At 43.2% G+C, this 17,851-nt stretch overlaps 1 protein-coding gene across 1 annotated transcript in view; it reads right to left on the minus strand.

Moving 5' to 3' along the window:
• The window catches only part of SPIDR (scaffold protein involved in DNA repair), a 202,656-nt gene extending 186,109 nt beyond the window's left edge, over nucleotides 1-16,547 (minus strand). The window contains exons 1-5 of the mRNA XM_075141899.1: nucleotides 16,456-16,547; nucleotides 8,470-8,625; nucleotides 7,348-7,426; nucleotides 5,655-5,840; nucleotides 2,782-2,939 (exon numbers count right to left, since the gene is read on the minus strand). Of these exons, the coding sequence (XP_074998000.1) occupies nucleotides 2,782-2,939; nucleotides 5,655-5,840; nucleotides 7,348-7,426; nucleotides 8,470-8,625; nucleotides 16,456-16,470 (594 nt within the window). The 5' untranslated portion in view covers nucleotides 16,471-16,547. The remainder of the gene's footprint in view (nucleotides 1-2,781; nucleotides 2,940-5,654; nucleotides 5,841-7,347; nucleotides 7,427-8,469; nucleotides 8,626-16,455) is intronic.
• Between the last annotated feature and the right edge of the window lie 1,304 nt (nucleotides 16,548-17,851).

The raw sequence follows: 17,851 nt of genomic DNA on the forward strand, positions 1-17,851 counted from the left end.
ATCCTAAACCTCCAGAACCTCTTGGTATTTGGCATATTTTGAAGTGGGGTAAAATAAATTTCATGGTCTTTTGATTATCCACACACTCCATTAGGATCCAGAGATTTAGTAAATACCACAAAAATGATGATATATCAACATTTGGCTTTTTTTCCTTCCCCCACAGTGAACTAGGCCACAAAATTAACAGGCCTTTTTAAAGAATACTCATACAGCAAATGACCTCCTATAGCGAACACTGCTTTTCTATTCTCCCTTGGAAACCTCTCAAACAGCTCGCTTGCAACTTTTTCTAGGCAAACAGCATACCCCAAGAAAAGCAAAACAAAGACTGCAGCAGACACAGCGATCACTGGGGATTTACCCTCCTGCATACACCAAATTCCCAGAAGAAAGTTTACTGGTGAGGCTGACCACCCATGAAAATTACCACTGCATGGCACTCCAACTGGGAAGGGAGAAGGGGAAATCTACAGAGGCATCCTCAGATTCCCAATGTACCCACACCTTTTGTAGTAGCATAACTATTCTGGTTAGGGTTAAAAACTCTTTATTACAGTATGGTTGCATCCGAAAAAGCCCTCTCATGAGCACCATTTACTAATACGAACGTGTCTCAACATTTAACCAACTCTCCATCTACATTGGCGTAAGTCATGATGGTATAATAAAAGCAGAACAACTTTTACTGCTTGCATAAATCCCAGTTCTGTTTTCCCAGGCTTATGCAGACCGTGCGGTCTCTTCTGATGCTGCTGCCCAGGACTTGAGCTATTTTAAATCAATTCTTCAAGAACCTGAAAAATACTTGACTAACCCTTGCTGAACTCCAAGGTACAGACACTAAACTGCTATGGACACCCCTGTGAGCGAGCCGAAAGCCAGGTCACACGTGTTGCCACAGAAGCCGGCATGCTGCCATGTGCTAAGTCCAGACCCACTTTTTTCACCCTCTGGCCGCAGCAAGGCAGTGTCCCCAGAAAGGCAGCAGGACCTTGCTATGGGACTGATTCACTGGGGAACTGGAGACTGAACTTCCTCTGCGAGTGGTACTCACTATCATACTCCATCCACAGTGATTTTAATAAAGAATCGATACATAAATTTAAATGAGTTTTAGTAAGGCTTTAATCCGTTTCGGTAACAGCTTTCCCCATCCCCATCTCTACTGCCAGCCGAAGCCCGGCCCGTTTCCCTCCCTCGTCCGCAGGCGGTGGCACAGCTCCAGCCTGCGCGCCAGGGCCGGCCCCGGCGCTCTCCGCCCCGCGGACAAAGCAGCCGCCGGAGGGCCGCGCCCGCGGGAGGCGGCAGCCGGATCGGCAGGCGGGGCCGGGGCCGGGGACGCGCAGCTCGGGCCTGCGGCGCCCTCTGCCGGGGCCCCGCCGGGAGCGCCCCGCCGCCGCCCCGGAAGCCGAGCGCCGCCCGACGGAGCGGGCTCGGGGCGGCCCGGCCCGCAGGCGGGAGGGAGTGTGTACCCTCAGCGGCTTCAGCGGCTCGGGCGGTGGCGGCAGGCAAACCTCGCTGCGCCAGGGCTGACCCAGCAAGGCTCCCCGGCTCCCTCCCAGCGCTCCGCCACCTGCCCCTCGTCCAGCCGAGTTCCCCCTGCTGCCAGGTGACCGCTGCCCCTCGCTGGGCTCCTCTGAGAAGGGCCAGAGCCCTCCTCGGCCTCCGCCAGGCCAGGCAAACCCAGTCCCTCCAGTCTGCCCGCGTGTGCCAGCCCCAGCCGGCGGGGCAGCCCGCTGTCGGCCTCTCCCCCGCATCCCGGGAAGCACTGCAGGCACGGGGGCTCGCTGGTGAGGTGCCTGCGGGTGCAGCCAGCCTCCAGCTCCAGAGGTTAAATGTTAACTTTGCCTAGGATACTCTCAAATCTCAAGTCTTTTAATACAAGTCATTTCGCTGTAAGACACTAAATAAAAATAAAAATTTCTGCCATCTATTCTATACTTGATACAGCATGCCTTCTTTACTTTCTACAGTAAAAAAAAAAAAAAAAAGGAAAAAATACTACCAAATCTTAGCTGGTATGATTCAATATTTACTGCTGCCCCTTTCCTGAGCTCTTCAATCCTCACCACTTTTCAGTGATGTAGGGAGTCCTGTAATTAGACCCTTATCATCACTTTCAGAACACACTCTAGTCACGATACCTGGATTTTACATAGTCAAGGTCTCAAAGTACTGAAAAGAAATAGATAACTGTCTCACCCACCACATTACAGGAAATGTAGACATCAACTTCCGACAGGCAGCCACGGGCTGTAGAGAATCCAGATCATCACATCTCTGGTGACAAAACTACCCACTTGATCACCTTTTTGCGCACACATCAAAATACGAGGAATTCCATTTAAATGTAAGAACAAACTCCATACTGTGAGGGTGACCAAGCACTGGCACAGGTTGCCCAGAGAGGTTGCGGAGTCTCCATCCTTGGCAATACTCAAAACCAACCGGACACATCCCTGAGCAATCAGCTCCAGCTGATCCTGCTTTGAGCAGAGGGGTTCAACTAGATGATCTCCTTCCCGCCTCAGCCATCCTATGATTCAGTGACCACACTACTAAGCTCTAGGTGTGGGGCACTGCTTGGTTTTGAGGTTTGGCAGTCAGAGAAAATGCTTTGAAATTCTTGTGTACAGAATTCCTTCTAGAGAGATGAGGTAAGCAAAAACCTCACGTTCCTCCAAATTAAATGCAATCAAATATGAATACATTCCATAATTATAGTACAAGTTTTTCTGTTTGTGTTGTTTTTTTTTTTAACCTGAAACAGTTTCTTACCTTACAAAGCTCATCATTCTCCTCTTTGACAGGCAGAGAATTAAGATTTGTGCAGGAGTCCGAGTCTGATATCTCCAGTGAGCTGTCATCTTTTTCTGATCCATAACACCTATCGGTAGAATCACTATCCTTCTCCCAATCAATGAACTCTGATTCATCTAAAATAAACATATTTGTAAAAAGAATTTTTCTTAACCACTATATATTATTCATAAGCATGAAGTCAAACAGAGTAATACTACAATTATCCCTCACTTGGAAAAAAGTGCAAAGTTATTTTTTACAGATGATCAACTGATCTTTACGTTTAACTATTTTGTGATCCTGTCTCTCATAAAACCTAAATCCTACTAGCAAACAATAGAAGCTTCTGTGAAGAAAGATATAAAAATTTCATTAAAAGAAAGATTTCAAAGCACTGCCCATAAGGAGGCAGTATATTTAACTGCTTAGGTAGGTAGAGGTTTTTTTCAGTTTAGTTGTTATTCGTCTTCCTAGGTTTTAGTTAGGTTTTTTTTTTTGCCCAGTTGCATTGGATTTTCCAAATGCACTTGTTCAGAATTAACTGTTCTAAGCAAATACCTCAGTGACCTGGGACAGCTGAAAATTTGGTGTAAGTTAACATCTGCTATAAGTGGTAACCCCCACAGAAAAATGAAAAAGCTACTTGAAACGGTCACCTCCTAAAACACCATGGCTAAATACACAAGTCTGCAGATCAAACCTCTAAGCACATCAGACAGAAGATTGGTTAGGATAAATTAATAGAAACAAGAAAAGATTTTTTTTCAAAAAAACCACAACAAAATGGCAGTAAACAAAGACAGAGATGCAGAACACTCCTTCTACCATCCTCATGACCAGGTGGTGTTTAATGCAACTCCAGAATTCCACTCACACCTCTGAGGATCTCCTGAAGGAGGTGGAAGCCCGAGCTGCTGTAGCAGCCCACCACCCTTCAGGTCCAAGTGCCACAAGGCACTGAGAGGAAGAATCTCATTGTATAAATGTATAAATTTATGTATAAATGAGCATGTTCGGAGGAGGAGGGATGAAAGCTTTTTTGGTTTTGCTTTTTTGCTTTTGTAAATGCCACATTTCTAACATCAAAAGAGTCATGTACAGGGGAGAGGCAGCAGAGAAAGGAGGCACCTGCAGAACGCTCCAGGCACCTGTACAGATCCATGGAACTGTGGCAGTGCCTTCTGGACTTGGCAGTGCTACTATAGTCTAAATCACTAGTTTCTTCATGGAACTTCCAAACTCTGAAGTCACCCAGACAAATAAACACTTTGGTGTTGCCTGCTTTTTCATGCACGTGAATGCATTTCTGTTTCTAACTACAAGAAAGCTTTATCAGAAATTTTAAACACAGACATCGGTGACCAGGTAGCACAAAGAGATCTCTCTTGAAGCTGTGTGGCAAGCTGCGTGCAACTTGTGACAGCAGTATAAATTCCTTAATAAAATGTGAGACAATCGGTTTTATCCTGTCACGCTCAAGTACTAACACTCTGTCTCTGAAGGTGAACTTCACGTGAAAGGGCATGTCACTTAAAAATACTCTCTCAGCTATTATCCTCATACTAACAACTGTACCTATACATGCACACACAGAGATACATATGTACAATACTATAATTAGCGTATACGATGATTACTTGAAAAAGCATGGAAATTGTAGTTCTTTTACTCCCCATTACTTTCAATAACTGCTTTCAATATATTTTTGGGTTTAGAAGAAAAACAGGAAATGATTGGATTTCCTCAGTACCTTCAAGCCAATACATCAGGGTTTCTTCATTTACAGAGAGAAACCAAATTTTGCTATCTTACAGGAGTAAAAATAAGTCTGTGTATTGCCTCTTAAAAAAAGAGAATTAAAGATTAAAACCTGCAGGATATACTTGCAGGAGACAAGTGCAATAGAATGATATTAATGGCAGGTTAGAAAGATTCCTGGTGAGTATTAGATTGCAGTCTAGAAAATGGACAGTCCTTCCATTTCAAAAATACGGAAAGAAAACGACTGGGAATTACAAAAGATGGCCATCAGATATGTCAATGACAGTGTTAAATCAATGACAAAAATATGGATGGAAGAATCAACTCGCAGTGTTTGAACACTTTGCCAGACATCCAGGATGTGAAGTCTAGCAGTAATACTGCAGATCATGCTGAAGTATTACAAAACTAACCTGATTTATTTTTCTGGAAGTAGTCACATTGAAAATACTTTCTAACAAGTTCTAATACAAATTAAACATTATCCTAATTAACGCTTATGTAATGGAGCACACAAGTAAAGATTTTTCTGTCTTCAGATGCACTTTTTAATCAATTTCTCTCCCCTCTGTCCTCCCCTGCTCCATGAATTAGAAAGCAAGTCCTAAGAACAAATCTCATGGTTGTTCGCATAATACAGCTAACAGGGGAAACAAGGAATACTGTGTACCGAAACGAAAACCCACGCCACAGAGCATGATGCTATCTGCAGCTGCAAAGTCTGCCACATCTAGTCAGTAGATGCAGACAGCAGTATCAACAGGGCGGGCAGAGAAAGCTGTTCACAAGCCCCATATCTGTACCACAGCACAGACAAGGAAATAGTACAAATAAACTATAATACATTGAAATGAACTGACATGCTTTACTTGATGTATAACCCACCCAACTATGCTCCTTTACTCCAAGCTTTAAAATTTTTGTACATAATTTATACAAAGAGCTTATTCCATACTCAGATGAAATTGATGAAAAAAACGCCAACTGGTTTAACTGAAATAGGGTTAGATCATGTCATTTTGTCAGAATGACCTCAAGGAATTTTCATTACAGCAGTTGAAGTTGACAGAAGGTTTCTTTGAACTTACCTTCACTACTACTGTCCTCTAACAATAAATCAGATCTGCTAGGTGATTTCTCTGTTTTGGAAGCGTGACTTTTTTTGCTGTGTAACCTTGGAATCAATGTTTTATTTTCATCATCTGAAAAATCACTGCCACTAGAGGTCCATATTATGTCCTCAGCCTCCTTAGAGCTTTCAGCAGCAGCAGATCCTATTAAAAAGAATTGTAAAGTGTGAGATTGTTACACAAATGTGATATTGTTAAATTAAAAATTTTTAATTTTTAATTTAATATTATTTTTCAACCGGAAAAAAATTATAAGTTCTGTCACCAGGCATCAGAGATTAATACTGGAGCATTAACTCACACGTATTTCTTATACATACAATGCATTATTTTCATTTTGGTTCTCCACAATAAATGCTAACACTTCATTTTATACAATGAGGCTATCAATCAGTCCTTCAGCAGAGTGAGAAAAGTAATGACTGTCTGACATATAGTCCTCTACACACAGTCCTAATGCTCCCGCATGTGCCCTTTCAAAATAGTAAGTGGTTTAAATAAAGACTGTCCTTAGAATTCTCGGTTTGGGATTTCTCTGACTTTATACAATGAATAACAAGTGAACAAAAGTATGCCATCAGTGGAGGTGACTTTTCAGTTTTGTCCTGAGAGAAAAAAAATTTAAACTTTTCAGGAGTAACGAAAAATAGCTGTTGTGTTTTTGAAGCGAGATGTTTAAATTCAAAATACCTTTCTCCAACATTTTTAATAACAAAAGCAAGAAGAAAAGGATTAATGCTTAGCAGTGGAGCATGCAGAATTAGCAATCATAGGAAGGCAGAATCTTCCACTTCCTACAACTACTAAAGTTTTTTTAGGTAAATGGGAAGTTAGACAGTTACTGGGGATTTGGAATTAGGCAGGAGGTCCCAGAAGTGAGAAATACAACCATACCTCCTCCTGCAACAAACAGAGGTTCTTTTCAGAAATCTGGAAAAGCATGATTTTGAACCCCAAAAGGTAGACAAAAGGTGCCCAGTAGGTCACTTACTTAACTCCAACAGAGGCAGCACAGCTGCTGGAGCAAGCAGAAATACAAAGACTGAAGAAGCCACTGCCCCCTCTTTCTTTCCTTTCCTCGGGTCTCAAAAAGGCAAAGAACTGGAGGGAGTCAATAAGTCCTCCTCCTCTTCTTTATTATGCGTAGAGTTCTTTTTTTATCACAATATTAAACAGACTCGACTGCGAAAGCAGGAGGTTGACAAAATTCTGGTTTTCTATCTGTTGTTCATACTTACAAAATGTATGTTTTCTCTCACACCTGCTTGTCTGTTTCTAGCAGAAGAGAGAATTATTTCACCCTCTATCTAGACAGCTAAGTGTTGTTTTTCATTCCCTCCTCTTAAAACCGTGAAGAATTTAAATATCCTGCCCCTGCTAGAACACGCACTATATACAGCATTAGTGATACTTCTTTCATCTGTTCAAGAGCAATTGCTGAAGTGCCTGCAGCTTTGCAGAATATATTTCTGGCACTCTAAGTGAATAGAGGAGCCCAATCACAATAGCATTACGACTGTGTCTCTTAGCTTCTGATTACAACAACAGAAGAGGAAAGCAACCAGTATTTTGAGCCAAATTCTACTTTGATAAAGGGCAAAACAAAGTGACAATCTTCTGACAACGCTAACATGAAATAGTTATAACATACCTGCTGCACTTTCAGCAGATGTTAACAGTGGTCCAAGATGCTTCTTAATCCTGGATTTCTTATCAGTAGGTCTCAGAGACTATATTAGAAAGAGACAGAGAGAGAGACTTAATCACCAAGGCATTAAAGACAATTTTAACATGTAGAAATATACTCAAAACTGTTGTTATTCACTCACCACAATTTAGTAGCACAATTTCAAATTATTTTTTCTATCTTCTACTAGACTGTGACATAATGAGTGAGGTAATACAGCATGAAAACTAATATAAAAGCTGAATTTTCATTGTTTTGGAAAATATAAACTTACTGCAACTATGAAAGGAATCACATCTGACCTTGCAAAGAACAATAGCCAGTATTTTCAGCATTAAAATGTCAAAAGTGGGCAGGAAGAGCATGTTTGATAAAGCATGTGCCCTATTCAAAGGTTACAGAAAGAAGCACTCAGTGGCCCTGTCTCTAATTTTATTAAATCCCACAAGCTATGCAACACTGTGACCGCTCAGTACCAGAAGAAGAAACAGAAAAGCAGCTTGGTTGAGGATGATTTTCAGCAAAAAGCACTTCTCACTCAGAGCTGGCTGAACATCTCTGTTCATGACCAACAAGAACACCACACACACAAAAAAATTAAGTATAATTTGATATATCATCCAAAAGAGCATCTGCACCAAGATCCACATCTGCAGGGTCATCAAAAGGCAGGATTTTCTACAGTGAATTCATTATTGCAAACATCTTTAGATGTAGCAAAAAAAATCTTCAGATGGAAACTAGAGTCTTTTTGTTCCATATTTTTTAGGAAATGCAGTACTCCATCCCAAATGTCAAATTACTTTTGTATCTTTTGGTGTATTATTGAAATTTTCCAAGTGATAAGTGTTACCTAGAACATAACATATTAACGTATGCTTAGAAAATCACACTAACAAGTTAAGACAATGCCCTTAGGTAACCTTGCTTTCCATTTTTGTCTACTTTGACAGTTGTAACAATATGCTGTTAATTGCAAAACAACACAAAAAAGGGCAACATCTTATAATTCAGTCAAGCATGGAAATTGGTTTAACTGTCAGTTTGCATCTCTTTCTTACATTGTTAAGGAAGCCAGCATTTTACCTCCAGCACTGAAGTGCTCTGAAAGCCATCCCCACACCTAAGCCACGCATTGGAAGTCGAAGTAGCAGCCCCTGATGTCCTGACATTTGATTTTTTCAGCTGTAGAGGTGTCTCATCTGGGAAGGGTGTGCATTCTCCATTCCAAAATCGCTTCCGCTACGAGGAAAAATAAACCCATTAAAAACATATAATTCTTTTCAAGTGAACTTTACTTAATCCAGACCGCCCCTTTTTCTCAATACTTACAAATATAAATTCCAATTTTTAATGAGCTGGGGAAAAAGTCTTGAATACTTCCAACCATTTTTTATGCAACACCATATAATAACAACAACCGCAATGTCATAAGTAAATTTAATTTTTGATAAGTACACTACTTTCTGTTGATCTGAGTTACATTTGTAGTACCTGTTAGCTGCCCAGTGAAGCTGAAAATATTATCCTAAACAGGAACAGATCAGTAAAATACATTTTAACTAAATAATTCCTTCAAACTCACTTTTAATCTGATTGAATTCTGTGTTATGAGGGAGGTCAAACTAGATAATCACTATCCAGCTCTCCGTTAAAAACCAACCAAACAAAAAACCCCATACTCTTTCAGCTTTAAGAATTATGTTTGTTTTCACAACCATTTCCCAAAAAAATGGCAGACGAAGTGTTGCATTCCCCTTACATGGGATGCTGGAAGTCACGAAACAGGATGCTGATTAGCATCCAGCGCTAATTTCATGCAATAGATTTTAACGTCTGAGAATAGCTGAAGCTGAAAGAATTACCTGTTATCACATCCAAAGTTATCTTTAAGATTGTACGCCAGTTTATACATATAAATTGATCTTAAGCATGATAAACATCTTAGCCCACTCTGCTACTGAAACTTACCTTACAAAATGTTGACTATATTATCTGCCTGAATGTGTCTTTCTTCTTTTGATACATTTTCTCTCAAGCAACTACAGTTCCTACCTATATTTAAGAATTACTCTAAAGTTACGTTAATCAGCACATACATTTTCAGCCAAACTCATCAATCAGGACAGTAACATACACTTTGAACTAAGAAACATAAGCAAAAAAAAAAAAAAAGTCTCTGGCAACTGATAATGTGTATTTGTTTCCTCTGTATCTTTTGAGTGCTCGGAAAAATAGAACAAGTACTTTCAAAAGCATACAGTGAGCAGCATCTTGCTTCACCCATCCGGTCAGCCGATCCTATTGTCGCACAGTGAGAAGACAGAGTAAAACAAATGGGCTTTGCAGTTTCCTCTGATGGCAGCTGACCTTGCTAAGAGCCTCTTCTAAAATCACTGGGGGTATTTACACTGCAAAGCAGCTACTACAAGAGGTCATTATCACCAAAGTCAAACTGTCCCCATAACTGCTCCCACCGATATATAAATGAGAAGAAGTACAACCTTGAATCTGATGTGGTATTCAATAAGGAATCAAGAGCACTTTAATAAGGACATGATGTCAAGTAAGGAGGCTATGGCAGTTTAAACAAGAAGGGTTAACATTATTACACAAAGAGAATTTAAATCCTCCTTTCCTCCCATTGAAGATGCTGGCCCAAGCCTCCATTTCCAGAGAGTTTAGACACGAACCTCTACATTGTACTATCCTCTTGGTAAGTACTCCTGCCTCTGCACAGAAGCAAGCATGGACAGAGGAAAAGACTAATAACCGAAACATGTCAAGACCCATTTTTTGGTTCCGCAGCAAAATGGCTTCAGTCCAGTTGGAAACATTCGCTTCACCTCTACGTCCCCCACAGTGGATGACTTCTGCCAGACTCAGAGCTAACAGTACAGCCAGCAGTGCACCAAGGCTCAAAACCATGCCATGGCTCTAGTTTGCTTTCTTGATTTTGGGGTTTTTTGGTTTTGGTTGTTCTGGTTTTTTTTTAAACCTTAGCCACTGCTGGAAGTTTTGCTTATACAAATGTTTTCATAGCTTCAAGATGATTTTGCAAGATACATTCTGCAGATAAAAATTTACAGTGTAAAATGCAGTTCATCTAAGCTTATTTCTTAAATGGGACAGTCCAGTTTTGAAGAATGTGTATCTGCGCCAATAACAGCACTACGGCTTGCACACGGGTTTATAATACACTGCTTTTGATGGTCAATTAAAAGCAGAAACAGTTGCAAATTAGTGGAAAAGCTACACAAATGCACACACAAAGAGTTACATAAAACAAGGCTTCATAATATATTTCTATTGTCAGGAAGCCCAATAAACATAGAACTAGAGAACTACTCTGTTAAGTTTCTCATCCATGTTATTCTTAAAATCATTAAATACTCCGACAGACACAATGCCTCTATTTCTCTCTGCTATGCAATACCAATGGAGCAAAGAAAGAGCAAGGCATAAGAGGCAGGGGACGAACAGCAGAACGCGACAGCTGAAGTATGGCCAGTGGTGCACAACTGTCAAGATTTGGGAAGGGAATGCCATATAAAAATAAGCAGGATAAAAGCTACATGCTAACTCCCTCTCCCTAGGTAAGAAGGGTTAGGGTGCATATAGAAAGGGTATGCTTGCAGTTGACAAGATTTTAAAAAATGCTAATATGAATAGAACAAATAGCTGCTTTTATCCTTAGATGGTGTAGAAGGTTATGCTTATATTTAGATTGTTAGAGTGCAATATGAAGTGGCACCAGGAGTGACTTTTAAATAGCTGGGAATATTCCTTCAGAGGCACTAGACAATCATGGCTGTGACAAGCAAAAAGAGAGTTTTAATAGTTCATGACTGTTAATGACAGAAGAGTGTTATTTAATCCTCCACTTCGCTAGCCTGGATAAGGGCAGGGCCGCTCAGGTTTTCAGAGCAGCACAGAGATGTCTCAGCGCAGGTGGTCTCATGACAAACCAGAAACAACGGACATCCCCTCTCCCCCTTCTTCTTCCCAAGCACTCGGCACTCGCCAGACTCTGTGCAGACACAGTGACAAAGAACTAAACGAGCAGAAAACTTCTCTGGGAAGAAGCACCAGTTATCTACAGCTGGCACAGCAGCAGAAGAAAGGATACAAGGAACTAGTGGGACCACTCCAGCAGCTGCTTGACACCGTATCAGCTTAATTACAACCTGAAGAACCGTCAGTACCACTGACAGCTCTGGTTAATTACCTCCTTGTCTCACCATGCATCCCGCTCCCCAGATAGAGGAAAATCTGAGAGTTTCTGCTACCACCACACAGAAATTTATAGCCACTATAGTCACTGAGAAAAACTGAAAAATAGTTCCTGAAGTCCCAGAACAAGAAAGTAAAGAAATACACCCCCTAGATAAGATGTTTTTCAGCTACCGCAGATTTCTGGCAGACACCATTTGGAGGGAAGAGAAAGAGAAGGACTTGATTGTTGATCTTGACAGCAGTGACTTACAGCTCTGTGCCTTTAATGCAGATACCTTTCCATCATTTCCAACATCCTACACCACCTTAAAAAAATTGAAAAAACAAACCCTAAAGACAACTCCCCTCCATTCCAAACTCCTGGACAATTTAAATCTCTCCATATAAATACCTGATGTGACCTCTGGAAATTGGACCCACAGCTTCAATCCACAGTAACTGAGGGGGGAGTTTGTCATGGTAGCGCTGCATGCATGCATGTATATGTATGGGTGCATGTATACACATACATACAAACACCAAACTCCTTTTAAAAAGAAAAATATGCCATGTAAAAAGTATATAATTTCAATATGCATAAAGTAATGTTTCCGTGTAAATATAAATGTAAAGCACACAAATGTCTTTTTATTAAAAATCTGTAATATGAACATTGTGTGCAACAGAAAAGAGCTGCAGATATATAGATACGAAGTTACGAGACTTGCAATTCAGAAGAAAAATTCTCAAGGACACAAATGACACCAGAAGGTTCCCTCTGGATGAAGACTACAACCCAAAGAATAGGTGGGAAACACAGTGACCGCACTTTCCACACGCAGCTAGTGTGGCCACGCTTCAAATTACAAATGGACTACAGTAGCAGGGAGGCCAGCTGCGAGGCAGCGCGGCCACGGGCCCCGGAGCAGATGCGAGTGAGCTGGGAGCAGCCCTGCGGAGCCTCTGTTCAGCTCTTTGCCTTCGGGCACGGTGGGACGGTGCCCATGCCGGCGAGGGCACCGTCACCCTTTCCCTGAGGAGCCGCTGGGGCTGCTGCTCCCCGACACCCTGGCACAGAGGTCTGGTGTCCAAGGACCTCTGCCGCAGGAATACACCAGCTAGCATGCAGAAATGGAAAGTTTTAAAGGCTCTTTGCTTCCACTCCAGCCTGCTTCAAGGCAACAGAGAAACTAGTATTTCAAGAAACTTGTTTCTCTCAGGAATAAATATTTATAATGAAGCTAATCCGAAGGCTATGCTGTTCCCAAAGAAATGCAGCAACAACAGTGAGTTCTCTTAATCTCGAGTCACAAGGTTAATCATCATCTTTTTCCTCTGGCATAAAAATGAGGCACACAAAAACTATCTTGTGTAATTTATTAATGTTATACATGAAGTGTCTAGAAACAAGATATTGGTATTAAAAAAAAAATTGCTGAATCAGCCTCAGAAGAGCCAGATAAATCATGTAGATCTGGTGTAACTCATAAAAATCAAGATTTTTTAGAAAACAAAGAGTCAGGCAAAGAATCTTGAGGATTGCGTAGAATGTCCATAGTTAAAATATGACCTCTGAAATACTGAGTTAAAAAAGGGGAGGCTAGGATGGCTACCTCATGCAGAAATTATTTGTTGACCTCTGTTCACAAAGGCACTACATTTTGTCTCTGGAGCATTTTCTTCTAAGGGAGTGAAAAAAATTGAATTACTCTTGCTGGTGCCAGTGGAATTAGGATCAAGCCCTCCATGTAAAAGGCACAGCAGGCAATCCTTCCCTCATTACTCCTTTAGTTAAAGGGTAAGTCAGCCTACTTAGTGAGTGTGGGTGTGCAGTTAGGAAAAGGGAGACACACTCTGAAAATTCAGTAAATATACATAATGATTACACACCAGACAACTAAAAGTATGGGGCCAAGGGCTTGGTTTTGATTTTTAAATAGATGGTTCTATCAAGAACATCTCCATTCAGCCAATCTATATTGTTACTTATGCCAAATAAGTAACAATATTAAGTTAACCAGAAGCACCCTATATGAAGTCACTGGGACTACTCACTGCACAGCCCGTTATGCTCCAGGCAATCCCACTTTTTTGGGGCTGCTCCAAAAACCATGGAGTAAAAGCCCAGGAAAACATGACCCAATATATTATCTACCTCATATGTAAGTGGCATTTCTTTGATACTTCACCTTCTCTAACACAAAACGCAACATAAGCTGAAGGGCAAAAATAATAATAAAGTGTTTCACTGCATGAACTCCTCCTGCTACTGACATGCAAATCCAGAAGTTAGTCACGTCACTTAAGCATCGCTCCAAAGTGTTCAAATACAATTACTGCATACTTCCCTAATACAGAGCAGAACAATAAAGTGCTGAAAATCGCAGCTCTAGTTTCCAGAGACTTTTCGTATTTTTTAAAAAAGACTTTTGAAGGGAACAATCGCATAAAAGTACACAGAAATCTCCAACACTGACCAACAGCCATCCTCATCTTTTGCCGTTGTCCTCATAGACTTCACATAAAAGTACTAAAAGAAAGGAGTCTTGGGCTTCAAAAGCCCAATTTTAAGATAGCACAAAACTGAATTTGACAACAGGCATCTCATTTTCAGCAAAACACAGTATTCATGCTACTGAGCTCCTGAAAGTGTAATTACTGTTTTTAGTGTCTGGAGAGAAAGTGAAGTTTTAGTTTAATATTAAAACATCCTTGCATTTTTAACCCTCAAGTGAGGATTTAAATAAAGGTTACAGAATTGAAGCCATAGTCTGTATTTTTTTTCAAGCCAAGGTTTTTTTTTTCCTATGAAAACCAATATGCATGTTTTCCAAAGATGATTTGCAAGAATACGTCTGATCCTGAGAAAGGACCTCATCAAGCTGTAATCGTTCGTGAAAAAAAACTAAACTGTATGACCACGGTCACAATGACCTGGCATACCTCCTTCTACGCTGTCAGCATGCATTTGGGAAAGAAAAAAAAAGGTTTTAAAACCTTTCTTTGTGTTCATGATTTTTACTACTCTTAATGAAAGGCTATTCTCATTGACTGATATATATATATATATGTATCTAATATTACCATTTGAACGTCTGGATTTTTTTAAGCTATACATGCTTATTTAAGCAAGAGTATAAATTACTGTATGTTTACATTAAGACAAAAAAAACCCTCATGGAGTAAGAATACTATTGAAATGTACTTTGCATTAATAACTGGTACCAAGCAGTTAGTTAGACAGAAATCTGCACTCTATCAAAATGGTTAAAACAGAAGTATTTTAGAAAAGATTTCACAAGATTAAATTATCCAAAATGTTTAGGATACAATAACAGTATCATACCTTTTTGTTATGTATCAGGTTGGTTCGTTTTTTAAAATGGTTTAATTAATAGAGTAGTCAGCAAGTGGAGAGGACTGCTGTCTTTTCACTTGACCAGTATAGTTTTCATTGATATAGTAATGACGAACATTATCTTTGTCTGCAAAAGAAACTACTATTATCAAAAGCTATCATCACATTGCAACAAGGACTGGTTAAACCTTGGCAGTTCAAATGTGCAGTTTTTCACTAATCAAAAACTTCAAAAACTTTCTTTTTTAGAAGAAAATATGTGTAATGTCAGTATTACAAGGTAATTTAAATGAAGCATAGCAGATTATTTTAAGCTTGTTGTTGACATTTTCTTCCATAAAAATTGATTTTAAATGTGGTTATATTTAAAAATTGTTGTAGAATATTCACACCATTTTATCCACATGCTAAATGGAAAATGAAATGCTTTAGAATCCAGATCTGTCATTTAAATTTTATCTGTATTTATATAGCAATGACACTTGTAGTCTGTCTTTCAGCAGTACCTCAATATTAGCATAACCACTGCAAATCAGAGACAGCATCCTAATTATTCTCCTGCAAGTATCATCAAATGCACCAAGCAGACTACCAAAGTAAGGAGACTGACAAAAAGCTCGGGGCGCTTCTCCTCCCTCTACTCCCGCTCATGTCCAAAGAAGCTAAGCTACTCGAAAGCATCTTAAGACGGGCAATTTTGATTAAGTCTGTCTTCCTCTCATAGTTTTCCTTTCCCTGCACTTTTTCCCTGGCTGTCACCTAATGAAAAGGGCCGATTGCACCTCCCCCTGGGTACAGCGGTGCTTCCACTGTGCCGTGATGAAGAAAAGGTCAGCGCACCGCAACCGAGACCACCACGAACGCGGTGAGGGACACGTTTTCCCGCCCCCGCTCCAGTGCGGCGGGCTGCCAATACACACGCCTTGCCTTGGAAGAGGCCGGAGTTGGGCCCCCTTCCTCGGCAGCCCGCGGGGCCCGAGGCGCGGGCCGAGCCCAGCAACGGGCGCCGCCGGGCCGCTTCCCGGGAGTCATTCGCAGGCCGAGCTCGGCGGGCCCCAGCCACCGCTTGCCTGGTCAGGGCGGACGGAACATCACCGGCCGCCGGGACCACCCTCCCCCGGGGAGCCGGCTGGGTGTCTGCTCACACCGCCTTCCCGGCCTGGGGCGGGGGGAGGCGCCAGCCCAAGCTGCGGGCTGGGGTTTGGGTCTGAGGGGGCAGCGAGGCTGCGGCTCCGCCGCCGCCGCCACCAACCCCTCGCACCGGGGCAGCGAGCCCCGGCGGGTGGCCGGTGGCCGGGGGGGGGGGGGGGGCGGCCGGCGAGGCCGCCGCGAAGGGCGCAAGGAGCGCCGCCGGCGGGGCCGCGGGAGCCGCGGCTGGGCCCTGAGGGAAGGCCAGGGCGGCGGTTACCCGCCGCGGCCGCCCGCGCGCGACCCGCCGCAGCCCCCTCCCCTCCCGCCCGCGCGGCGCAGCCCCCCCCGTCCCGCGCGCAGGCAGGTACCTTCCTACTGGGCATCGCCCCCTGACAAGGCAGCCACGTCCCGCGTCACGTGACGGGGGAGCCCCAAGGGGAGGAGCAAAGGGGAACCCCCAGCCCGCTCCCCTCCCGCGAGCCGGCGGCCACACCCCCGCCCTTTCCAGCTTTGGCGCCGCGAGAGCCGCGGCTCCCGATTGGGCGGGCGTGGCGGAGCGCGGGTGACGTCGCGGGAAGGCAGAGCGTCCCGAGGAGGCGGAGGACGCAGTGTGCGCGCATGCGCTCTACGGGGCGGCTGGCGGCGGGGAGAGGCTGGCGGCTGTGAGGGTGCGGGGGCTGCTGCTCCTTTCTCTCTCGTTTCCCTGCTGCTGCCGCGGTGGTGCGGGGCCTCGGCCGCCCCCTCCCCCTCCCCCCCGCGAGGCGTCGAGGCGCGGACTGCCGCACCCCCGCCCCAGCGCCGGGCAGGCCCTCCTCACAGTGCGGCGGTTGTAAAGGAGGCGTTAAGGGCCTGCGCGCGCGTCCGCCTACCGGCCTTGCCGGTGCGCGGGAGAAGCCCCGGCGCGGAGGGGCGCCGCTCGGCTCGGCCGAGCGGCGGGGCAGGGGCCGGCAGCCGCCGGGGTTTTCTCGACGGGAAACACCATTGCTGGCAGCGCGTGCCGCTGGGCTGGGCGGGTTTGGCCTGCGGCGCTTTCCCCCGCCGAGCTGCCCCTGCGGCCTCACCCGGAGCTGGGGTGGGGGCTGGGAGCGGGGCGGCTGCGGCCTGGGTCCTCTTTGCCCTTGCCCTGGCACTGCCCGAGTTGGCAGCCCTGATTGCTAAGGGGGCGGTGCGGAGAGCTACGTCTGAGCTGTGTTTGTTGTGGAAGGAGAAGTTCTCAAGCCTGTGTTTTGCCTTCGTGTCCTTCACGATATCGAAGTTTGCTCAGAAGTAAATCTCAAAAGAGTGATGCTGTTTAACACCCCAAGCCTAAACTCTGGCTAGATACCTAAGCAAGTAACGTCTAAACACAGGACAAACACTTTACAAAAAATGTTTGCTGCTAAGCCATTAACTTAAGGTTTTTAACTCCTTAAACTAACAACAAATAAGCAGATAAATTTACAGGCAAAAAGGGTAATGTCAGCACCAAAATGTACGGACTTGGAATTGCAAATGCTTTGAACTGACCTTCTTTTCCAGAAAATTACAGTTGCAACTAAAGGAAAAAAGGCTGATGACCTTTGAAAATGTTTTTCTGATACAAGTGGAAATACTGGCAGAAAAAGGACAGTTGGGTTATTTTTTTTTATTGCTTTTTGCATATTCTTGAGAAGGTCACTTAGGCTGTCAGTGCTGCTGTTAAGAAACAGAATAATCTTTGTAAAACAAGGTAATTGTACTTCGTATCCCATAGCTTAATCAGAATTTGTGAAGCATTTACGTTTT

The sequence above is a fragment of the Calonectris borealis genome, chromosome 2 (genome assembly GCF_964195595.1).
Source record: "Calonectris borealis chromosome 2, bCalBor7.hap1.2, whole genome shotgun sequence".
Classification (NCBI taxonomy): domain Eukaryota; kingdom Metazoa; phylum Chordata; class Aves; order Procellariiformes; family Procellariidae; genus Calonectris; species Calonectris borealis.